General features: G+C 44.9%; 1 protein-coding gene across 1 annotated transcript in view; it reads left to right on the forward strand.

The window, feature by feature from the left end:
* LOC134965238 (troponin I, cardiac muscle-like) overlaps nt 1-15,640 on the forward strand; it is an 83,180-nt gene extending 67,540 nt beyond the window's left edge. Inside the window, exons 9-10 of the mRNA XM_063941738.1 lie at nt 9,432-9,537; nt 15,451-15,640. Of these exons, the coding sequence (XP_063797808.1) occupies nt 9,432-9,533 (102 nt within the window). The 3' untranslated portion in view covers nt 9,534-9,537; nt 15,451-15,640. The remainder of the gene's footprint in view (nt 1-9,431; nt 9,538-15,450) is intronic.
* Nucleotides 15,641-25,888: the final 10,248 nt, after the last annotated feature.

Raw genomic sequence — 25,888 nt, forward strand, 5'->3', positions numbered from 1 at the left:
TGTAAAGTAGATTTTCACTTTTGTCCAAAATGAGGAAGCTGGCGCACCAAGGACATCAAAGAATACATAGTCCAAAGGGGAGAGCAGTCCATAAAGGAGCCGTAAATTGCATGTTCCAGTCATGCCAGCTTTAAGGGCTTATCCCATATTTCTCATACGTCCTAGAGGATGCTGGGGACTCCGTAAGGACCATGGGGTATAGACGGGATCCGCAGGAGACATGGGCACACTATAAGACTTTGAATGGGTGTGAACTGGCTCCTCCCTCTATGCCCCTCCTCTAGACTCCAGTTAGATTCTGTGTCCAGGAGAGACTGGTCACACACTAGGGGAGCTCTACTGAGTTTCTCTGGAAAGACTTTATGCTAGGTTTTTTATTTTCAGAGAGACCTGCTGGAGAAAAGAAGACTTCAGTGATGGCAGAAGACTTCAAGTCTTGGAGGTACCGCGCTCCCACTCACGAGCGGCACTACAAGGGTGCAGGGCGCAGGGGGGGTGCCCTGGGGAGCAATATACCTCTTTCCTGACACTGGCAAAGTATGTATACAGTGCATAGGCACTGTATACGGACCCCCGCCAGTATAAATATGAAAACTATTAGCGGGGCTGAAGCGCGCTGAGAGGGGGCGGAGCTTAGCCCTCACAACTCGCCACAGCACCATTTTCCCTCCTGTCCCACCCAAAAACACTGTTAGGCAGCTAACAGTGAAAAACGAGGGGGCGGACACAGTGATTTTAGTGCTAAATAGAAAAATATAGCACTATATATATATATATATATATATATATATATAAATAACGCACGTGTTATGATGAGTTGTAATTGTGTTCTGTGTTTTCCCTGTCACATATACCCATTATAGCTTTAATAGTATGTCGACATGTGTGAGTGCTCTGCCACAAAATGGCTATGGGAATCCCTCTGTCGGCACTGCCGACTCCTGATGGTACTTGGGTCTGTAGATCAAGTGTCAGCAGGTCGGTAGTTGTATGCTTTTTTTTCAAAAGTAATCACTGTAGGGGTGACACAGTAGTATGTGGGTGACCTGTCGGCACCAACTGTTATTACTGGGTGTAAATTAACATGAAGTAAATAACCTATGCTTGTATAGGGTACGGTTCCATGGGCCTGTAGCTCTAGCACAGACGTGGTTTTATTTGTGGGGAAATTATATTCAATTTATGTGTATATACTTCCCTCGAACCCCTCGGGGTCGCAAGCATGTTATTTTTACCTAGTTACTACTCCCTGTTGTCGATGAATACTCTGTTTTATGTTGACCATAAGGTTTCCTGGTCAGATCTACAACTTGGGCATTCAGTACATGGTCGTACACATTCAGCACACATTAATGTCACTACGGACCCTGGGGTTGTAGACAAAAAAAATACTTATACAGCGTATGTATGTTTTATATATTTATATATAGGATATGTGTGTATATGTGTATTTTAATTATGTATATTCATATTACAAGTCCTAATGAATGCTGAAGTAACATTTTTCCTTCTCATGTGCTGGTCGCTCTGTTGCTAAAGCTCTAGGTCAGCCGTGACGAGATGGCCTCAGATCCTCATGAAGAATCCGAGTGTTTATTCTTTGCCCGCCGCGGACAGAATACAGTGAGAGTCGACCCCTGGTCTGCACGGGGCCCTGTCACAATGGATCGTATACAGGAAGCTAAGTGATTTTTTAATTATATGCTTTGATGATATTTGCATTGCATACGCATGGGGGAGTGCTTGTATTCAGAAATGGTCGGTTACCTTGGCATCCGATAAAATTACCCTAGAGAGAGAGGGGACGTTTCTTAGGTTGGGTCTTCTCTATAACATTACGGCAGGCTGGACTCTTGGGTGCACGGACCACTTCCATAGCTCTCTCGGCTGGGGCGGGGGGGCGTTGTGGATTCACCAGGGGAATGCTGAGGTTGACTCCGAGGGATACTGGAGTATCTTCCCTATGAAGGTGTAACCGGGGTTTGGGGATGCCTTGGTTAAGTTACTCTCGGCAGATACCACTGGTACGTCTACCTTCTTGAGATAGGTTCCCTCACAACGTTTGATGACGCATCCTTTAGTGGGATGCAGTCGTTTTAACAGTTGGATACCGTTCGTTTTTTCCCTTTCTTTGCAGATAGTGGAAGGTGGAAAGGTAAGAGGTCTGCAGCCTTTTCAAGGTTGCAGAAACAGATATCGTCTTCTGTTTCTACCGCATCCTACGCATGTTCTATCTTGCTGGAGCCCACTTCGGTGGGAAATCGTCTGGTGCTCTTAAGTCAGTCCTGCTATGGACTTGGACCAGTGAGTTACTAATAGAATCCAAAGGGGGGACATACTGGAGTTTCCAGATGATACCCCGCTCTGTTTTTCAGATAGATCTTACTGATTCTCCTCTGGAAGGGGAGGTAGTATGCGATGCCATACCAGAGTTGCGTCGGGATCAGGACATTGTCCTGCTGTTCCTGTCGTATAGAAAAAAAAAAGTTTTCTACTTAAGAGGTTGACCTACATGGTGGAATCTCTCAGGCCTGGGATCTCCAACACGTATAATTAGAATTTAAGTGCGGTTTCATCTGCATTAAACTTGCCTGGTTTTGCTATCCAGGATTGTCTTGGCCATTTCACCGGAGTGATGGCAGGATGATGGGTTTCCTGCGATAGTAAGAGCCATTATTGTTCTGTACTGAGACGCTCTCCTGACTACGGCGAGGTCAAGAAACAAGTGGTACAAATCATGGTTCTCTCTGACAGTTGTTCAACACAAAGAATCGCTGTTGCTCCCAACGACGCAGATGTCTGCGGTGGGAATAAGATTAGATACTGAACTGTTCAGAGTTCGTTTTTTTCCTGTGGAAAGAGATCTGAGGATCCAGAGTCGGATCAGATTTGCAGTAACAAACCATCAATATGTTCCGTTGCTGAAGAAAGTGGTTGCAGCCTACGAGGCCTTTTCGGTGAGCAGGTCAAATGACAAGGTTTTCATGGGACCAGTTGGACATGTGTTCTGGGTATCACCTACACATGCACCGGAAAATAATCCTAAGAACCGGGATATCGCTCCTGTGGTGTCTGCATTCTCACCTCTTAGAGGGTCAAAGGTTCGCGATCCAGGTTTAGATCCTCATGTCCTTACATGCAGGTCTCCAAGGCTGGGGAGCAGTCTTTCCGAGGGAAGAATTTCCAGGGGGAAAGAGGTCAAGCTGGGAAGCTTGTCGGCAATAAGCATTCTTGAATTAAGAGCTATTTTCAATGAATATTTTCTTCGAGATCTGCCCATTTTAGTTCTGTCGGATGACTTAACGGCAGTGGCGTAAGTAAGCCACTAGGGCGGAACAAGGAGCGAGGCCGCAATAGCAGAAGCTGCATAAGTTTCCGCTGAGCGGAAGGGCAGGGAACGCTATTTTAGCAGTCTTCGGTCCGGATGTAGCCGACGGAGAAATAGATTTCCTCTGCAGCTGCGATCTCCATCAGGGAGAAATGTAGTCGTCATTGAGAAGTTTTCACAGAAGTGACAAATCTTTGAGGAGTGCCTCAATGGGACAGGATGGCATCTCGCTTCAACGAGAGACCTCAAGGATAGTGGTCCAGGTCAGGAAACACTCAAGCTATGGCTGTGGCCGCCCTCGTGACACCTTGGGTGTTTGCAGTCGGTCTACGTGTCCCCTCCATTTTCACTTTCCGAAGGTGATACACATAGGAAGAACAAGGGTTTAGGCGATACTCATTGTTCCGGTCTAGTCAAGGATAACTTGGTATCTAGATCTTCAAGACTTACTCATAGAAGATCTGTGGCCTTCTTCCTCATACGAGAGGACCTGTTGCGGCAGGGACCGGCCGTGTATCAAGACTTATCACGGCTGCGGTTGACGGCTGGGCGTTTGTGCGCCATATTCTAATCGAAAGGGTATTTCTGGTGATGTCATTTCCACTTGGCTTCAAGCTAGGAAAGGAGTAACGGTGAAGCTTTACTTCCGTATTTGGAGGGAGTGGGTGTCTTAGTGTGAATCCTGGAAGGCTCCTACGGAAAAATTTCAGCTGGCTCGTTTTTTCTCCATTCTTTGCGAGCAGGTGTGGATACAGGCCTATAGTTAGGCTCCATTTCAGTACACTTTTCGGCCTTATAAATTCTCTTAAAAAAAAAAAAAAGAATCGGTCACCTTTCTGGAAGTCCAGACTTTTGTGAAACGAGTGCTGCACATCCACCCTCTGTTGGGCCTCCACTGGCAGCGTGGGTCCTTAACGTGGTGACGGTGTTGCAGTTTCTTATTGTCAGAAGGGTTAAAACCTTTATGAAAGGTTGTGTTGAAATGTCTCTCTTGGACGGTGGTCAGGTTATTGGCCTTGGCATCCGCATGGCGGGTGTCAGAAGTAGCGGTCTTGTCTCACAAGAGCCCCTAGTTGATCTTCCATGTGGATAGAGCGGAATTGAGAACTCAGAAAATAGTTCTGCCATAAGTGGTTTCTGTGTTCGCAGAAAACCTCCCTATTTTGATGCCTATTTAAACATTGGCTGTTTCAAAGTCTCTCGAGGTAGTCAGGGCTTTGAATTTTTAGGTTGCCAGATCGGTTCAGATTGGGGAAACAGAGGCTCTGTTTATCCTGTATGCTCCCAGCTAAATTGGGGCACCTGCTTCTAGAAGTTCTATGCAGTCTGTTACACGCTGGATCTGTGATACGATTCGGCTTGCTCGTTCTACGGCCGGATTGCCGTTACCGAAGTCGGTGGAGACCCATTCTAGTAGGAAGGTGGGCTCTTCTTGAGCGGATACCCGAGGAGTCTCGGCGGTTCATTTTTGCAGAGCGGCTACTTGGTCAGGTTCAAACACTTTTGCTAAAGTTCTACAAGTTTGATACCCTGGCTGATGGGGGCCGCATGTTTGCTCAATCGGTGCTGCAGGGTCGTCCGCACTCTCCCGCCCGGTCTGGAGCTTTGATATAAACCCCATGGTCCTTACGGAGTCCCCAGCATCCTCTAGGACGTATGAGAAAATAGGATTTTAATACCTACCGGTAAATCCTTTTCTCTTAGTCCGTAGAGGATGCTGGGCGCCCGTCCCAGTGCTGTATCTGCAGTTATTGATTATGGTTACACTCTTGTGGTGTTTTTTTTCAGTCAGGCTGTTGCTGACGTTGTTCATGCCATGGCATGCGGTATCTTCTTATTGGTTGTATTGACACACAGGTTGTGTTACATATTATTGCAGCGTATGGCTGTGTATTTTTCATGCCGTTGGCTGGTGTTCTATTGAATGCCACGTTCTGCGGCGTGTTCGAGGTGTGAGCTGGTACGACACTCACCACGTTTAAACAATAAATTCTTTCCTCGAAATGTCCGTCTCCCTGGGCACAGTTCTCTAACTGGAGTCTGGAGGAGGAGCATAGAGGGAGGAGCCAGTTCACACCCATTCAAAGTCTTATAGTGTGCCCATGTCTCCTGCGGATCCCGTCTATACCCCATGGTCCTTACGGAGTCCCCAGCATCCTCTACGGACTAAGAGAAAAGGATTTACCGGTAGGTATTAAAATCCTACTTTTAGAATGATTTTTATATAAGTTCATGTTCCATTCCTTTAACTGAATTGTGGGGGGATGGGCGTGGACACTGCTGGGGTTCTCTATGGAGGACTTGATTTGTAGAGAAGGCCACAGCAGATCTTTATGTTTGGACTGCCTTCTACTGCACAATTACTCCGGGGTAATAGCATGAAGGGAGGTAGATGTGATATGAAATTGTAATTTATACAAATACGTCTCCTACTGCTTTGTTCATTAGAGATAGAAACACTTCCCAAGATTCCAATATAGTCTACAGTGTTCTAGACCAATTACAGATAGAAGGCAAATACCTTGTCACAGGAACAATTTATGACGCACATCCCACCTCTCTCTCAGCCCCTACTGTCTAGTAATACAGGGCGACTGGCAGATGCCTGGATACTGGCACTCTGCTTTGTAGGAGACGGGTAATTAGGACAGATTAAAGGTTAGCAGCTTCAGGTTTAGATGGCATCGTGTCTAGCATCAGGTGCGTTATAGCTCAGCCAGCAGTCATCCAATTGATGCCCTGCCATCATTACAGCAAACAGTCCCAGGAATATAACTACATGGCCTTCCTGCAGCAGGAATGCATTTATGAAGTGTACGTGAAACCTACAGATTTAGATGTAATAAGTGGCTCTAATGTTATATTATAATTCAAGCATATACTAGACAAAGCTGATTTTGATAGAGCCAACAAGAAACAATCCAAGAATTATATTTGTATTTATTTAGTATAAACAAGATGTGCACCCATATACAAACAATATATAGGGCTTGATTCAGAAATGGACACAAATGCCTTCGCAAGCTGTGATGCCATACACAGCGGTTGTGGGAAAATATGCAGATGTTGTAGCCGCCGGGATGTGTATTAAAGCGCCAACTGGAAACGCCTGATATCTGCCTCTTGTGTACAAAGATGCAACAATCGGATGCATATAGGGGGTAATTCCAAGTTGATTGCAGCAGGAACTTTTTTAGCAGTTGGGCAAAACCATGTGCACTGCAGGGGAGGCAGATATAACATGTGCAGAGAGAGATAGATTTGGGTGTGGTGAGTTCAATCTGCAATCTAAATTGCAGTGTAAAAATAAAGCAGTCAGTATTTACCCTGCACAGAAACAAAATAACCCACCCAAATCTAACTCTCTCTGCAAACGTTATATCTGCCTCCCCTGCAGTACATATGGTTTTGCCCAACTGCAAAAAAATTTCCTGCAGCGATCAACTTGGAATTACCCCCATTGGGTGGTCATCTACCTTCAGAGGAACCCTTAGAGTGGCCGTTGGAAGTAAGACACTGGAGCCATGTTTACTATATGCAGGATCACAGTTGCAAGCTATAACAGTCCCCAGAAACAGATGCGTCACACCTGCGTTTTAGTGGCCACTACCTTGTTACCTCCCACAGATGCTCCCTGACTGTCACTCACTTTGCAGATAGACCCTCACTGCGACCGCCATCACAAGACCATAGCGGCACATGCGCGGTGCAACTTATACACATGTGCAACAGCCAGAGGTGTAGCTAGGCGCCATGGTGCCCGGAGCAAGGGTATATTTTAGCACCCCACTCCCCTGTACTGAATTGGGGGCCTAGGGGCCGTTTCGGACCCTGACGCCGATGTGCAAAAATCGCTATGAAGCAATTTTTGCACATCTGTGCATGCGCATATGCCGGTATGCGCATGTGCAAGGTCCTAAACTGCGTTCTCTTCAAAAAGCAGTTTAAGACATGCAGGGGGGTGGGAATGGGACATCGACGCCACGTTTTGTGGGTGTGGACGCATCGTTTTAGTGGTGAGGTCTGGATGATGCAGGCACGTCTGGACCATTTACGCGGCGGGCCGCAGCAGCTGCGTGATGCCACACACAGCTGCTATGACCCTTAACATGGCGGGTAGCCATCTGCAGAAAGAGTTGCTGCAGCTGGGGCAGAGAGGTGCTGCAGCATTACACCACTGTAGAAAGAAGTGCCGCAGCAGCCAGGGCAGAGAGAGGTGCTGCAGCTGGGGCAGAGAGGTGCTGCAGCATTACACCACTGTAGAGAGAAGTGCCGCAGCAGCCAGGGCAGAGAGAGGTGCTGCAGCTGGGGCAGAGAGGTGCTGCAGCATTACACCACTGTAGAGAAAAGTGCCACAGCAGCCAGGGCAGAGAGAGGTGCTGCAGCAGCCAGGGCAGAAAGAGGTTCTGCAGCAGCGGGGGCAGAGAGTGGTGTAGTAGGACAGAAGTAACCCTGCTGCAGAGCTACAAGCAGACAGTGAGACATATAAAGAGGGCGGGCAGAGCTCTGGCATGTGTTGGCTGTCAGTGTCTCTTGTCGCCTATGGCCTGGCCTGTTTCCTACCTAGTCTCCGATTCCGAGTCAGTGTGAGCCTCACTGATTCTCCTCCTCCTGCTCTGTAGCTGCCTGTACAGATGCTCACGATGGGGAGGGGGGAGGGCAGACGGCAGCGCGCCATCTAACTTTTTCGGCACCCGGAGCTCGTGCTCCACCGGAGCCACCCTCGCTACACCCCTGGCAACAGCAGCACATCCTTCACTGCACACAACATCCACATTGTGCCCATCTCTGCATTAGGCCCAGAGTCCCCTATTAATAATGATGTGGTCTATGAATATGTTACTGATGGGTTACAGAAACCCATGTGCCTACAGTATTTCCAATGTAGGGAATGGGGAAATGGATGGTGAAAGCTTAGGCTGGTCTGTTCAATCGCTATTGATATACAGAATGTAAAATAAAATCTTCAGCTTACAAGTCAACAGCTTGAGGTCAGCTTATTGTTTCATCGAGTGGCAACAGAAAATATAATACCAGAAACATCCAAATAATGTTATTGTCAACTGAGAGATATTCATTTGTGTGAACACAAAAAGATGTGTACTGTAGATCTTCCTATTTGTAGAATATAAATCTGTATTTACAGAAATAACTCTTAATAGTTAAATGATGGCTTTGTGACTAGGAATGAGAATGCAGCCTTAAGGTTGGCCATCGGTGTGTTCGCCATCGATGGTGAAACTGTGAGTGGCCATCAATGGTCACCAACTGTGATATGGGAGACTGTCGATGGTTTCACTCATCAATGGTCATCCCTGTTATTTCTGTGAATGACCTGCGGGCCAATCATAGCCTGGGGGCGGGGCTTCACATGTGTTGTGGGCAGAGCTATTCTCTGTGTCCCGGCATCTTGCAAAAAAAATATGTATATGTTCATTTATGCTAAGCCATCGATGGAGAGAAACCATTGGTTCTCTCATATCGATGTCAAAACTGTTCGACATCGGCCTTAAACCATCAATGATTAGGAATCATTGATGGCCATCCCTATGCAGCCTATCAATTCCAAGCCAAAACCAGTAACATCAGCGATGTACAAGGTGCCTTAGTATTGCCACTTGGGGGCTCATAATTAAGCATCCAACTCGTGGCTAGTTACAGTGGTGAATGCTAAAGTGCCAGAGCAATTCACTATTACTCCAGGTGCAGGACGGCTGCTTCTGTACTTTCACTGAAAGTTACTAGCAGTGACAGTTAATACTGTTGGGCTGTGTAAGTGCACATGCATGAACAGAGATCACGCCTGCGCACGGAGACGGACACTGGAGATGGAGCAATTCCTCTTCATACTCCGAAACTCACTCCAATAGGAAGGAGCGGGCACATGGGAACTCACGGCATCTGAATAATGAATGGGCCCATTACTTACAACATGCAAAGCTAGTGTTTCCATTTCCACATGTGCTGTGAGCACCTATATGATGATGATTAGGCCCATACAATGCAGGTAAGCAACAGGTGCACTGTAAGCCATGTTTCTGTCATTAATGCATACAATAGCAAGTTGCCAGAACATAACATCTGCTATACCCCTGCGATTTAGGATATACGTGAAGTAGGAGACTGGAGAAAGAACGTTGATGCTCTCAGTGGAATGGAGGGCAGGAAAAAGAAGTTTGAATCATCTGGAGCTGTGCAGACCTAAGAAGGTAATATTGCTAAGTGCTGCAGCTATGTTGGACAGTGGTTGTGTTGTTTATGAGATGACCATAGCTACCTACTGTCTTGTCTGAGAGACTCCTGGATTGGGAAAAGACCTCCCAGGCTACAGAGAGGCCACACAATTCTCCATTAAGGTGGGAGAGGGTGCAATTCATGTCATTCTATGCCCTTTCCCCAATAACTGGATGGTGGGGATGGTGCCAAATTACAGTACATTAAATATCTTCTATTCAATATTGTCCAGCACACTAAAGAATGATTAGATAAAAGTGCCTTGTGTCTATATTGCACACATTTATAAACATAAAATAAGCCACCTGCCACTTCACATTGCCTTTACTAAAATGGGTCATCCTGATATAAGGACATACTTGTCTTATCTCTTGGAATGTCCAGAATTTCAGGGAGTTCTCCCAGACTTCTGAAAGTGTAGGCCAGACTTTCCGGATACTCTCTTTTCCCCAGTGAAGGGGGCAGGCCAGGGGATAAATTACATACCTATGCACAGAGGTTTTTATTATTAAGAGCCGTGTTTCCCAACTCAAGTCCTCAGGGGAACTCTAACAGTGCATGCTGGAGCTCCTGTGTGTTCACCATAGCCACATGTGGTACTAATTACTGCACTTGTGATTCTGTAAGGAGACCTGGAACATTTTCTAGATAACCTCTCCCTTTTGAGCACCTACATTTACACTTGTAAGCACCATGTGGTGGGTGGCTTAACAAATATTTGCAAGAGTGTGTAACTTGAACTTCTGCATTTTATTTTTAAATGCAATCTACAGAGGTTTTTTTTTAAATATATAAATTAAGCCAAATAGCGAATTAATATTTACTGTGAAATAAACCCTTTCTTGCGTTTGCGGCCTCGTTGGGGCTGAGAGTATCTGGGTGTACTTCTAAGACCTTAAGGATTTGATCATGCAAATATAAGAGCTAACACATCAGCAGATATTCTCTAGACTCCTTTAGAATTTTTTGTCAAAAGGGTAAAAAAATTAACCAACACTTAAAGGGGGTATCCAATAAGCTACTGTAATTTACTGCGGCTAATTGTTTCACTGGGCGCTATCCTATTAGTCCCCCATAGTGCTTATCCCCCAATGCTGGCACTTATGGGGCATTGGTTTCACCTGCCTCAGGCAGGCAAAGCCAAATTCCTGATAAGTGACTATTTTTCCAAATATATGTCTGTGGCTTTTTGCGGACCCTATGTATTTTGATAGGAAAAGGGGATTTTTTATCACTCATTAACTGGATAGGGGAATTAAAAAATCTGTGATAACATAAATATCGGCAATAGAATAAAAAAAAATCTGCATTAAACGTATGTATGTATATGTATTTATATATATACAGTGGGGCAAAAAAGTATTTGGACAGCCATCAATTGTGCAAGTTGACCCACTTAAAAAGATGAGAGAGGTCTGTAATTTCCATCATAGGTACACTTCAACTGTGAGATAGAATCTGAAAAAAAAACAGGAAACCACATTGTATGATTTTTAAACAATTTATTTGTATATTCTTGCGGAAAATAAATATTTGGACAATCAAAAAGTTTAACTCAATACTTTGTAATATAACCTTGGTTGGCATCTACAGAGGTCAAACATTTCCTGTAGTTCTTGACCAGGTTTGCACACACTGTAGCAGGTATTTTGGCCCACTCTTCCATGTAGATCTTCTCTAGATCTGTCATGTTTTGGGGCTGTCGCCGTGCAACACGGACTTTCAACTCCCGCCACATATTTCCTATTGGGTTGAGGTCTGGAGACTGGCTAGGCCACTCCAGGACCTTGAAATGCTTCTTACGGAGCCACTCCTTAGTTGCCCGGGCGGTGTGTTTGGGGTCATTGTCATGCTGGAAGACCCAGCCACGTTCCAACTTCAATGCTCTTACTGAGGGAAGGAGGTTTTTGCCCAAAATCTCACGATACATGGCCCATTCATCCTCTCCTTAATACGGATCCGTCGTCCTGTCCCCTTTGCAGAAAAGCAGCCCCAAAGCATGATGTTTCCACACCCATGCTTCACAGTGGGTATGGTGTTCTTGGGATGCCATTCATCATTCTTCTCCCTCCAAACATGGCGAGTGGAGTTTATACCAAAAAGTTTGATTTTGCTCTCATCTGACCACATTACATTCTCCCAATCCTCCTCTGGATCATCCAGATGGTCACTGGCAAACTTTAGACGGGCCTGGACATCTGCTGGCTTAAGCATGGGGACCTTTTGGGCGCTGCAGGATTTCAATCCATGACAACGTAGTATGTTACTAATGGTAACCTTTGTGACTGTGGTCCCATCTCTCTTGAGGTAATTGACCAGGTTTCCCAGTGTAGATCTGGGCTGATTCCTCATCGTTCTCAAAATCATTGATACCCCATGAGGTGAGATCTTGCATGGAGCCCCAGGTCGAGGGAGATTGTCAGTGATCTTGTATTTCTTCCATTTTTTTATAATTGCGCCAACAGTTGATCTCTTCTCACCAAGCTGCTTGCCTATTGTCGAATAGCTCATCCCAGCCTTGTACAGCTCTACAATTTTGTCCCTGGTGTCCTTAGACGGCTCTCTCGTCTTGGCCATGGTGGAGAGGTAGCAGTCTGACTGTTTGAGGGTGTGGACAGGTGTCTTTTATACAGATAACTAGTTCAAACAGGTGCCATTAATACAGGTAACGAGTGGAGGATAGAAGAGCTTCTTAAAGAAGAAGCAACAGGTCTGTGAGAGCCAGAAATCTTGCTGCTTTGTAGGTGTCCAAATATTTATTTTCCACAAGAATATACAAGTAAATTGTTTAAAATTCATACAATGTGATTTCCTGTTTTTATTCTTTCAGATTCTGTCTCTCACAGTTGAAGTGTACCTATGAAGGAAATTACAGACCTCTCTCATCTTTTTAAGTGGGTCAACTTGCACAATCGGTGGCTGTCCAAATACTTTTTTGCCTCACTGCATATATATAAATATATATATATATATATATATAGATCCAGAGAAGTTGCACTCGCATACTGAACTGTCACAACTGCTGGGGTGCAATAGCCAGAGATCAGTCCCCTCCAGAAGCTGTCTCAAACATAGAGAAAGTGACAAGGAACGCACTCACCAGGCTTCTTCAATAGTGAAAATGAGATTTCTTTAATTCAGCTCACATAGTTTACAGGGTCAGGCTCTGACCCTGTAAACTATGTGAGCTGAATTAAAGAAATCTCATTTTCACTATTGAAGAAGCCTGGTGAGTGCGTTCCTTGTCACTTTCTCTCTCTCTCTCTCTCTCTCTCTCTCTCTCTCTCTCTCTCTCTCTCTCTCTATATATATATATACACAGGGGTTAAAGTGAGCCGGAACTGGGCAGAACTGCATTCCGTCAGTTCCACTTGGAGACGGAACACAGTTCCGCCTCCTCTGGCTCACCTCACCCCATGTGTGCCCGGCGCCCGCTGAGATTGTAAGACGGGCGCCCGCTGAGATTGTGTTACCAGCGGGCGCCCATCCCCCTGCACAGCGGCAGCTGGAGGCAGGAGCTCAGTACTGAGCTCCGGCTTCTGACTCTGTCAGTGCGCGCTATGGGAGAGACGTCATGACGTCTCTCCCATAGTGCCGAGGAGCGGATGCACAGAAGACTGCAGCGGCCGGACACGGAGCCGGGCTTGGTAAGTATGGTGCGTTGTGTTGTTTTTTTTATTTATGTCGCAGTGCATCTACTGGGGGGCAAACTACTGGGGGTGGGGGGGACGCATTACTACTGGGGGGCAAACTACTGAGGGGCATCTACTGGGGGCAAACAACTGGGGGGCAGTACTACTGGGGCAAACTACTGGGAGGCATCTACTGGGAGCAAACTACTGAGGGGCATCTACTTTGGGCAAACTACTGGGGGGCATTACTACTGGGGCGCATCTACTGGGGGACATTACTACTGTGGGCAAACTACTGGGGGACATTACTACTGGGGGCAAACTACAAGGGGGCAAGCTACTGGGGGCAAACTACAGGAGGGCATTACTACTGAGGGGCAAACTACTGAGGGTCATCTACTGGGGGCAAACTACAGGGGGCAAGCTACTGGGGGCACACTGCAGGAGGGCATTACTACTGGGGGCAAACTACTACTGAGGGGCATCTACTGGGGGCAAACTACTGGGGGGCAAACTACAGAGGCGCATTTACGGGGGGCAAACTACAGGGGGCATTACTACTGGGGCAAACTATTGGGGGACATTACTACTGGGTGCAAACTACTGGGGGACATTACTACTGGGTGCAAACTACTGGGGGACATTACTACTGGGTGCAAACTACTGGGGGGCATCTGCTGGGGGGCAAGCTACTGGGGGCAAACTACAAGGGGGCTAACTACTGGGGGCAAACTACAGGAGTGCATTACTACTGGGGGCATAACTATAGGGGCATTACTACTGGGGGCGTAACTACAGGGGCTAAACTACTGGGGGCATTACTACTGGGGGCTAAACTACAAGGGGGCATAACTACAGGGGCTAAACGACTGGGGGCATTACTACAGGCAACATTACTACTGGGGGCAATATTACACAGGGGCATTACCATTAAGGGCATTACTACTGGGGGCACTACTAATGAGGGCATTGTAAAGGGGGCACTTCATAAGGGGCATCACTCCTGGGGACATTAGGGGCACTGCTATTGCGGGCATTGCATATCGGGCACCACTACTATGGGCTCTATATAAGGGGCACTACCACTGTGGGCATTGTATAAGAGGCACTACTGCTGTGGGCATTATGTGTATTATGGGGTGCTACTACTGTGGGCATTATTACTATTGTGTAACACGCCCCTTTTTTGAGACCATGCCCCTTTTTTGAGACCATGCCCCTTTTTTGCGCAATACCTTTGTTGCATTGGCGCCGTGGGAGAGGGGGAGAGAGAGTGGGGGTGGCTGAGACAGAGGCATGGCTGTGAGATAGAGAAATAGATATGAGTGAGACTCAGAGGGATAATTAGATAGACATATAGATATTTGAGACTAATGAGAGGGATAATTAGATAGACATATAGATTTTTTATATATAAGAAGGATTTTTATTTAAATCAAGATAACTAGCCCATGCATTTTCCACTATCACTGTGAAATAAACCTTTTCTTGCGTATATGGGCCCTCATTCCGAGTTGTTCGCTCGCAAGCTGCTTTTAGCAGCTTTGCACACGCTAAGCCGCCGCCTACTGGGAGTGAATCTTAGCTTCTTAAAATTGCGAACGAAAGATTCGCAATATTGCGAAAAGACATCTCTGTGCAGTTTCTGAGTAGCTCGAGACTTAGTCTGCCAGTGCGATCAGTTCAGTGCTTGTCGTTCCTGGTTTGACGTCACAAACACACCCAGCGTTCGCCCAGACACTCCTCCGTTTCTCCAGCCACTCCCGCGTTTTTCCCAGCAACGGTAGCGTTTTTTCACACACGCCCATAAAACGACCAGTTTCTACCCAGAAACACCCACTTCCTGTCAATCACATTACGATCACCAGAACGAAGAAAAAACCTCGTAATGCCGTGAGTAAAATTCCTAACTGCATAGCAAATTTACTTGGCGCAGTCGCAGTGCGAACATTGCGCATGCGCAATAAGCGGAAAATCGCTGCGATGCGAAGAAAATTACAGAGCGAACAACTCGGAATGACCACCCTGGTCTTGTCGGGTAAGTATACCTGACATATTGTGCATATGGCACTGGACATATCTTGAGATGCCTATTGGTATAAATATACTATATTTACTTGCGTCTTTTAGAGCTTCTTTTTGGAAACTACATTATCCACTATGTCATCAGGAACATGTTACACCCCAATAAGTGGAGCCCAATATTTATTGCCCCTAGACAATATCTCTTATACCTTCTCTCTTGTTTATTTTTAGGTCAGGAGCATCACTCATGAAAACTGCAATGGGGGACATCACACCTGCCTAGCTGTCATGTTCCCTGTACTAATCATTTTACTGTCTAGTGTTTGTGATGAATAGGTGACTAGACTACCTTCACATGTTGTTTGTGTCCTGTATTATCCCTGCATATATTTATAGTCACAAATAAACATTACAGAACGTGGTATGCCTGAAGTATGATTTGTTGCTCTGGTTGGGTGTAATTTTTTTTTTTGATGGTCAATTAAATCATTAGCAGAAAAATGTGTATTATATAATATATAGTTGGAAATAACCTCTAGAATGAATTGTATTAAGATACTCACTGTAAGATACTCTCGTATTAAAATACTTTCTGCAGCTATATAAGGCATACAGGGCCTACTACTTTAGTAGTTACATTTAACATTGTATTTTTTGGTGTAATGGGAAAATGCATCCATACCCTTGTTTCTGTCAGTATTTTGATCTGCACATATACTAATATACTGTACATGCAACTTTACATCTACCATAGAGATTCTGTAGGTCCTGCACAAAATGTCATCATCATTGTCTTGGAACTAACATAGAAACAGAGAATTTGGCAGCAGATAAGAACCACTTGGCCCATCTAGTCTGCCCCTTTTTAACCATATTATTACCTCAAACCCCATTTGACCCTTATTTCTTTGTAAAGTTGTCCTTATATCTATCCCGTGCATGTTTAAATTCCTCTACTGTCTTAGCCTCTACCACCTCTGATGGGAGGCTTTTCCACTTATCCACTACCCTTTCTGTAGAGTAATTTTACCTCAAGTTTTCCCCGAATCTACCTCCCTCCAGTTTCAGTGCATGTCCTCGTGTTTATACTTCTCTTCCTTTCAAAAATGTCTCCCTCCTGTACCTTATTAAAACCCTTGATATATTATAAAAGTTTCTATCATGTTCCCCTTTCCCTTCTCAGCTCTAAAATATACATGTTAAGATCCTTTAGTCTTTCCAGGTATGTTTTGTGATGTAGTCCATGCACCATTTTAGTTACCCTTCTTTGTACAGTCTCTAATGTATTAATATCCTTTACAATATATGGCCTCCCTATTCTAGATAAGCCGTACCAATGACTTATACAGTGGCATTATTACTTCATTCATTCATCCATTCATTCATCCATCCATTCTCTTTCTTTCTTTCTTTCTTTCTTTCTTTCTTTCTTTCTTTCTTTCTTTCTTTCTTTCTTTCTTTCTTTCTTTCTTTCTTTCTTTCTTTCTCTCTCCTGCTGATTCATCTACCTATGCAACCAAGCATCTGACTAGCCTTCCTCATTGCTTTAGCACTAACATAATATGCATCATTGTACATTGGGAGGCCATTACTTACAGTACAAGAAGCAGAAGCTAATCATGGCTCTGCCTTATAAGAACTTACAACTTAATGTCCCCTATCATCCTCTCCCAGTGCACATGGCCACAACCTATAAAATACACTAAACTCCAAAACGTTAGATTGTTTGTAGTGCGATCATTTTACACAAGTCACATTTTTTTAATAAGACAGAATATGCAGAGTAAAGGTTTAAGTTTTGTCACGATAAGCTTGAATAATGATTGATCAAGTGAGATTACAGATTTTTATTAAGGCTGACAGGAGACAGGTATGAACTGATCTGTACTTGGGTGGAAGGGCAGTTAGTAAAGTATGCATTCTATAAAATGATAGGTAGAACGGATTGGTTGTCATGGGCAGCTTCTCCACTTTTCCACTCTTTAGAAGGTTTCACACGTTCCCTCTCAGCCATATCTGTCATTTAAGTTACACATTCCCCACCTCAACCCTCATTTGTTGTATCAGATGAAGGTACAGTTGCCAGAGGATAAGGAAGGAATTTAGCAGGATGGCATTGTGTGGCTTTTTGCCCGCTGAAATAAAGACGTGTTCTCTTTCTGCTTTAGTCTAACCACGTTGCCTGCTCGCCATTCCCTTGGCCATCTCTCTTTCTCTCTTCTTTACTCTCCCAGCCAGCTCTCTCTCTCTCTGCTCCCTCAGCTGGCTCCTCAGTGCTAACTGGCACGTACGCAGAGCATGCAGATATCTTTCCTGCAGATACTGTATGGGGATGCTGGGTAGTGTGACAGCAGAGGAGTAAAAGTGGTGAAGGATAACTTGCAAGTGATAAAGTATTGATCTCAGAGGGAAAGGAGTGATAAAGAAATCAGAAAGTGAACAAAGTCTAGAGAAAGCAATATTAAGGGAGTGACTGCCCTGATCAGTAGAAGAGTCCGTCCACTGGGAGAGGCACAAGGAAAATGTGGATAATCAGTGATGACTGTGGGGATGTTACAGGGTAAGAAGTGATAGAGCCCGGCTGAGGTATGATAAATAAATTATTATACAACCTAGAGCTGAGAAAGCAGAGTAGTAAAATTCTGTGAACTGGTCACAGCATGTTCAAGTAATATGTTACATGAGCCAAGTGTTCCTTATAAACACTGAAGTAGTACTTCTAAAGCATCTTAGAGGTGTAATCACTATTTGCTATATTACAGATGTAATTACTACTTGCTCTGCTAAAAATATTCATAGTAGTTTGCACTTAAACATTTCATGTTCTAATATATATAACCACACTTACAGATGTCTAATGGGGCCAGTCAGACAGTGGCAAGACGACAGCACTCAGAGGCTGATAGCAGCCATCTCCTGTTCAGTAATTATCACATCAACCTTCACCCAGTTCATTCTGTGGCTTTGGGGGGAATTCAATTACAGACGAAGACATCCGCCCAGCTGAATCAGTGCAGCAACGGCCGCACTTTACAGCAGCCCACATTTACACAAAACTACTTGCAAACCCACAGGGTAGCAAGCGCATTTGTGTGAATTCAGGATACGTCCGGGTGGGCGAAGAGAGCGAAATGCGGGCTGTTGCCAGCATTCAAATGCCATAGGCAATGGCAATTTGCACTCTTCGTCCACAATTGAATTTCCCCCTTTGTGTTCCTCTCCACATACCACCAATAACATCTAACCAGGCTGTGACCACTATAAAATTTACTGTTCACTATTACATATTTTACATATTTTTTATTTATAAGTATTTGATCCCAGTGAATAATAAATACAGTTGCAAGTAATATTTTCATTTGAAGATGATATATATTGCCCCAGCCGTCTCAATAGTGTTGCTCCAGCTTTGATACCTGACAGTGTTTTGTGAGGTGCTTAATAAATATTCCTGTAATAGTAATCAACACAAATGTAGGGGTCCCATCAATTTGAAACAGAAAAATGGGAACTTTATTTTTAAACGGTCGCTCAGTACACGAAGGTCCCTCCCTATTTTTATACTAAATGCTAGCTGAGGCATTTAGTAAAATCAGTGACCCCCCAGTGACTGCCTAGCAGTGGCTTCTTTTGGGATAATCAGTGTACACCGTCTAGGCCTTGGGGTTGCTAGTCTGGACTGGGATAGCAGAACGCAGTGGGAAGCCTCTCCCCTTCTATCATGGCAGCCTTACATAGCTTCTTGGGAGCTACCTTGGCTAAATGATAGTCAACAGATAAGACTTATAAACCAAACCTAATTTCCTGGGCCTGCAGGCCCATACATACCATGCCTATTACAAACAACAATATAACAGAAGGACTGCATTACAACCACAAAACTCAGGCTCATTATGTGGCCTTTCCTCGCCTCTACCATGAGTAGTCCAGGATCAGCCTTACCACTTCTCTGGCTGAGAACATCAGGTCTGCCCCCGGGCCTAAACCTCAAAATGAGCAGGGAGCTGTTGGGGGAGAGCACCGGGACCAGCAGGGACATCTCCTTCAGATTTCAGTGTGCTCGCCACATTCTCATACCCTCCCATTTATCAAATAATGTTATTCAAATATTCCTTGTGCCACTAGTTACCTGCAATTGTTTTTTTACCCCTGTATTTTTTTTGTCCTCTTCCACCCCACTGTGTGCTTTTCCTGTAATGTGTCACTCCACTGATTGCACACCTTTCCATTGTGACTTACGCACTGCACCCCAGATGGTGGCCTTGGATGGTTCCTCAGTTTTCCCATATATACACTGGGCCCTTGTATGGCTCACCTCCCACCTTGTAACCTTCGAAGTGTGCCTAATATGGCTGTCTCATCTGGTACGCTTGTGGATGGGATGAAAAATACATGTACTCGTGGTTTTGTTGGGACCCTACTCTGAAATGTAGGACTCTGCAACATCTCCATTTTGTGTTATCTCATCAAGATGGCTGTCCCACCAGGTACCTTGTGAGGGTGGAATACAAAACCCTTGGAAGTTATTACCCAAAATAGCTACACCAGTCCTGCATTATGCTTTCTGTGTGCTCAAGGTTTTCTTTTATGTCTGTGCGACTTGTCTATTGTTACTTTACTTAAATCTTCTGTATTATGGACACTATTCAGTAAGGATTGCAAATTCTGCTTTTTAGCATAATTTGCAATCATTCTGATCGCATGCTGGAGGACGCCCATCGCAGGGCAAGGCTGCCCAGCATGTTACCCTCCGCCTCCCCCCCTGCGGCCATGCTGAAATTGCAGTTGCACTGCAATTTCAGCGTGATCGCAGAGAGTCAGGTAGCCTCCTGCCGGCGCAGCTTCTGACGTCACACAGCCGCCCTCATCACGCCCACACCACAACCCCCGTTCATCTGCCACACCCTCCGTTTCCAAGCCGCTGCCCCGGCAACGATCTGTCTCCACCTATGATACGGAGCGTTGCCGCCCCCCTCTCGCCCTGTGAATGCTTCTGCCTGATTGACAGGCAGAGGCGTTCACATTTACTGCGCATGCGCCCACATCCTCTTTGTCATTTTTGCGATCCAACCTGAATGGGGGTCTATGTGCATTGTTTTTGATGTCTGTAAAGCGCCTTGAGCCCTGTGCGAGAAAGAGCGCTATATACAGTAAATAAAATTATTATTATTTTTATTATTACAACTAACCAAATGTATGTTTTCATGTATTTTTTTTAAATATAATAACATGTAAAAAGTATATAACTGTCTTGCAAATGATCCCATGCAGTGGGTTCAGCCTGTATCATATATATACATATATATATATATATACATATATATAGATATACATATCATATACTGGCATTAATAGCTGAAAGGTCCCTCATTCCATGCGAGTGATGCGTCAAGTTCCGTTTAGCTTTGTACTAATTCTCCTGTCTATGAAAAGACTTCCAAATGGTGCTGAAAGCTCCCTGGGTACAACTCGCATACCAGTCACTGTCAGTATTCTGCCTGCGGGGAACACTGTGCCATTGTCTACACATGACAGCTGATTGGGGAGAAAAGGGAGAACATTCTGATTGTGTTGTATCACTTTAGTACAAGGATCTGCTTTCATCCCATGTGGTATCAGTTTGTATTTAGCGATGATCTATGTGTAGGCTAGTCTTTCGCTAATTGGCACAGTTAACAGTATCCCTATTAATGGTTTTTACCATAATGTATCATTAGAACATGTGTAATGGATATTATCATAGGAAATGTGCATTTGTGCTCTTCATACTGTAATTCATAGAGATGATATATAAAAATCTGATAGCTGTGAGACAGTTATGAGAGAAAGAGATATCTAGGTGTATCTATAAGGGGTTCAGTGGGGCCTCACACTACACCCCATTGTATATACAGGTTGAGTATCCCTTATCCAAATATTCCGAAATACGGAATATTCCAAAATACGGACTTTTTTGAGTGAGAGTGAGATAGTGAAACCTTTGTTTTTTGATGGCTCAATGTACACAAACTTTGTTTAATACACAAAGTTATTAAAAATATTGTATTAAATGAGCTTCAGGCTGTGTGTATAAGGTGTATATGAAACATAAATGAATTGTGTGAATGTAGACACACTTTGTTTAATGCACAAAGTTATAAAAAATATTGGCTATAATTACCTTCCGGCTGTGTGTATAAGGTGTATATGTAACATAAATGTATTCTGTGCTTAGATTTAGGTCCCATCACCATGATATCTCATTATGGTATGCAATTATTCCAAAATACGGAAAAATCCGATATCCAAAATACCTCTGGTCCCAAGCATTTCGGATAAGGGAGACTCAACCTGTACTATACTTACCTTGTGGCAGCCACTGAAGACATCTCCCAGAGCTATGTCCATATGCAATAGAGAAATCCCTGTGACATCACTGACACCTGCAACTGCATCCACCTTTGCATCAAGCCCCAAGTCTTAAAATGTACTTAAATCTATTGTACTCTGACAAGCAACACATTAGTGTAGGGCCACACATAGCGGCCAAACGGGTCCCGTTCAGCGCTTGGCCGCAAGGAGACTGCACACGGACCGGATGACTGTATGGGGGGATTTCATTGAGAACACATACATTTCGGGCCGGATGACTGTACGGTGGGATGTCAATGAGAACACATACATTTCAATGTATGTGTTCACACAGTGAGGCACAGCCACACTGTAGGCCTAATTCAGACCTGATTGTAGATGTGCTAAATTTATCACATCTATGATCACTCATACAGACATGCGGGGGACACCCAGCCCAGGGCTAGTCCGCCCCACATGTCAGGCCCGACCCCCCGCACAAGTACAAAAGCATGCTTTTGTACTGTAGGAGTAGCTCCCTGCCAATGCAGCTCCTGCATGCGCAGTTCAGACCTGATCGTCTGCTGTGCAAAAACGTGCCCTGTGTTCCATTGAAGTCCTGTGTGTCACTGGCTGAATCCTGTTCTGCGGGATCCTGCAGAACAGGATCCGTGTGCACACAAATCCCTCCTCCCAGCCCGCTGTGTGTGGCCCCAACCTTACAGTTTTCTGTAGCTTATTTTTTGTTGAATAAATAATGAAAAAATAAAAAATGTGTGAAGAACTAAGTACACCTTTATGGCTTCCATATCAGTAAAGAAGGTCATCTGAGCCGGATGCAGCTAAGTATTACCCCTTTAACACCAACAGCTTTGAACACGGGTTATTGGCACATGAGCGCGCATAACCCACGTTCAACCCGGTTCGCTGTGCGGTGTGAACGGGAGCCGGGTCAGGGCGACCTGTTTCCAGTTCACAGTGTGTGGGCAGGCGGCGCTTGGAGATCATGTGATCTCTCAGCACCGCCGACATCCCCAATCCTGGCAATATGCCGGGTTGCTGTCTGCGGTGTGAAAGGGGTACTGAGGCGGGTCGCACACTGGGCACTGGGAGCTCAGATGTGAAAGTGGTATAAGTGTACTTTATTATTTGACCAAGGAAATGCTTCCAGGCATAGAGTTCCAGTTCTATGTATAAGCAGCACATGTGGCAGCTCAGCCTGGAAAACTCATATCTAGGAAAAAATACATCAGCAACGGTCACAAACAGAGCTGCCCATTCAGGGACACACTTACTGATCGGTTGCTCTGTGTCTCGGTTGTCTCATCCAGCTTGGTGGGTGTTTGAGTTTGCCTGCCCAGCTGCGACGTTTGCCCCGCAGCAAGTGTGCATGTGCTCGTTCACAGACATATTAGGTGTACACACCTACGGATGATGTAATGGTTAGCATTACCGCCTCACAGCACTGAGGTCATGGGTTCGATTCCCACCATGGACTAACTGTGTGGAGTTTGTATATTCTCCCCGTACTTGCGTGGGCTTCCTCCAGGTACTCCGGTTTCCTCCCACAATCCAAAAATATACTGGTAGGTTAATTAGCTCCGAACAAAATTAACCCTAGCGTGAATGTGTCTGTGTGTACATGTGATAGGAATATAGATTGTAAGCTCCACTGGGGCAGGGACTGATGTGAATGGGCAAAAAATTATCTGTAAAGCGCTGCGGAATATGTGTGCGCTATAGAAATAAATTGTAATAATAATAATATGCCCCACCAACAGCTCACAATATAAGGGCTTCGTATGTAACAAGCTTAATGGTTGCCTTTTATCAGCCCGAAAACGCCCCCAATGCCCTCCTGCCTAATTTAATTATTTGTATTAATTGGTTATAAGCTTTCATTTGATAACAAATTTAAAAGAATAATAAAAAAGCCACTATGACATTTTTTTAATTTTATTTACTTTATGCGTACATATTTACTAAGCAGGACAGCTTACAGCGGCAATATGTGAATCTCCTACCCATTTACACTCCATTCAAGATGGCATAAGGCACAGTACAGTGGAAATATTTTACAACTACTAGTATATTTCAGGCTGACAGTACCAACACAAGCATCCAAGTGCCGCCCCCAAACAAGTGCCACCCCTAGGCACGTGCCTCATGTGAAATTCACTACTGCCAAAGTGGAATTGTTCGTTATCAAGAGAACCTCATACAAACTATAGACTTTATATGGAATCCGAATCTTGTGAGAATCCGACAGCGGGATGATGACGTTTTCCCCCGTTCGGGTTTTGCAAATAAGGCGGGAAGAACCGAGGCTGCATCGGACCCATGTAAACCACGTGAAGTTCGGGGGGGTTCGGATCTCGACGAACCAAACCCGCTCATCTCTAATACAAACTGTACTGAATTTTGAGGGAGGAATCATTTTATCTGCAGGATCTGGACTCCTTGCAGACATAAGTCCACTGTTAAGTGGTTTATGTGCAAATCATCACAGGACTCTGGAGGACTGTAGAAGTGTGTCTTTCTTTACTCACTGTGTCATGCTGAATAATGGCTGCAGCAGCACTTCCTGTGTAACAAACGGAAGGCAGTTATAAAACTACCTGCTGCATACTTCCCAACATGACCCTCTCCAGTAGTTCCCTCTTAGTGTATGCTTGCCCTCACCTGTGGTGAAACACCTTACTTATCCATTAACCTGTTCAACACAGGTGCCAACAATCATACACTGAGAGGGTAGTCCAGGAGCAGAGCATTGTGTCCCTCCTGGACAGGGTCATGTCAGGAGGTATGCTGCTCTCTACATTAAACTACTTTTTAAAATATATCTAAATCCACTATGAACTACTCGAGTATACCATTAGAGAAGTGGGCAGGATGTGTGAGTGCAGCGGATTCACCTAAAATTTGGGAGCCTCCTTGATGTTTCGAGAGAGTGGGTAAATATGTAGATATAGGCTTATTTCCTAACTACATGCAGATTAACAGACAGTTTGAGCAAGCACATTAATTGTAGAGATGTGCGCGTGACACATTGCGGGTTTTGTGTTTTGGTTTTGGATCTGGATCTCCTTTCATATTTTGGATCTGGATTGGTTTTGCCAAAACTATCCTTTCAGGTTTTGGTTTTGGATCTGTATTTTTTGAGAAACCCCCCCCCCCCCATAAAACAGCTAAAATCATAGAATTTGGGGGTGTTTTTGTTCCTACAGTATTATTAAACTCAATAACATTCATTTCCCGTCAATTCTGACCACCTCACTGCTCACAATATTGTTCACCAACATAGGCCAAAGCCTGGCTGGCTAAACTAAGCAACAGAGCAGCGGCACAAACACACGGCAGTCATTTACAAATTAGTACTGTATTAGCAATAACCAATCAAACCAACTCAAGAGTACTATCAATAGAAAACAATCCAACACAGAAATCGTGTGTACACTATAATTGCTCTAAAGTAGTTACCAAACAGCAAAGAAAAAAACAAACAAAACCATGTGTAAATAAACAAAAGCAGACATTGATACCCCCTACACGAGTGCACATGCCCCCAGCACATGCCTATCCTCAGTGCCCAGTCTGTACCTCCCTCTTGGGGGCCCTGGGTAACTGATGACTGGCACTCTGTGCCCATGTAAAGCCACGATCAATCAGCCTTTTTGTCAAGCAGCTCCCCAAAATCTCCCCAATCACAAAAAACAGCATTCCGTATCAGCGTAGTACAGTGCAGAATACTTTGGGACACACAGTTAAATATTGTCCACGTTACAGCGCTGGTCGGATACAGTGCGGGTCAGACACAGTGCGGGTTACAGTGCAGGTTGGATACAAAGCGGGTTGGATACAATGCAGGTTACAGTGTGGGTCAGATACAGTGCAGGTGGATACAGGGCAAGTCGGATACAGTGTAGGTGGAATTCATTGCGGGTTGTATATAGTGCAGTTCGCATACAGTGCGGGTGGGATACAGTGTGGGTTGGATACAGTGCAGGTTACAATGCGGGTTGGATACAGTGCAGGTTGGAGTGTGAGTTGGATATAGTGCGCTATGGCTACAGTGCAAGGTCGGATACAGTGCGAGATACAGTGCAGGTCGGAGTGTGGGTTGGATACAGTGCGCGTTGGCTACAGTGTAAGGTCGGGTACAGTGCGACATACCGTGCGGGATACAGCTTGGGTCAGATACAGTGCAGGTCAGAGTGCGGGTTGGATACAGTGCATGTCGCATACAGTGAGAGATGGCTACAGTGCAAGGTCAGATACAGAGCACGTTGGATAAAGCGCAGGTTGCAGTGCAGGTCAAATACAGTGTGGGATGGATACA

Source organism: Pseudophryne corroboree, chromosome 10 (genome assembly GCF_028390025.1).
Source record: "Pseudophryne corroboree isolate aPseCor3 chromosome 10, aPseCor3.hap2, whole genome shotgun sequence".
NCBI lineage: Eukaryota > Metazoa > Chordata > Amphibia > Anura > Myobatrachidae > Pseudophryne > Pseudophryne corroboree.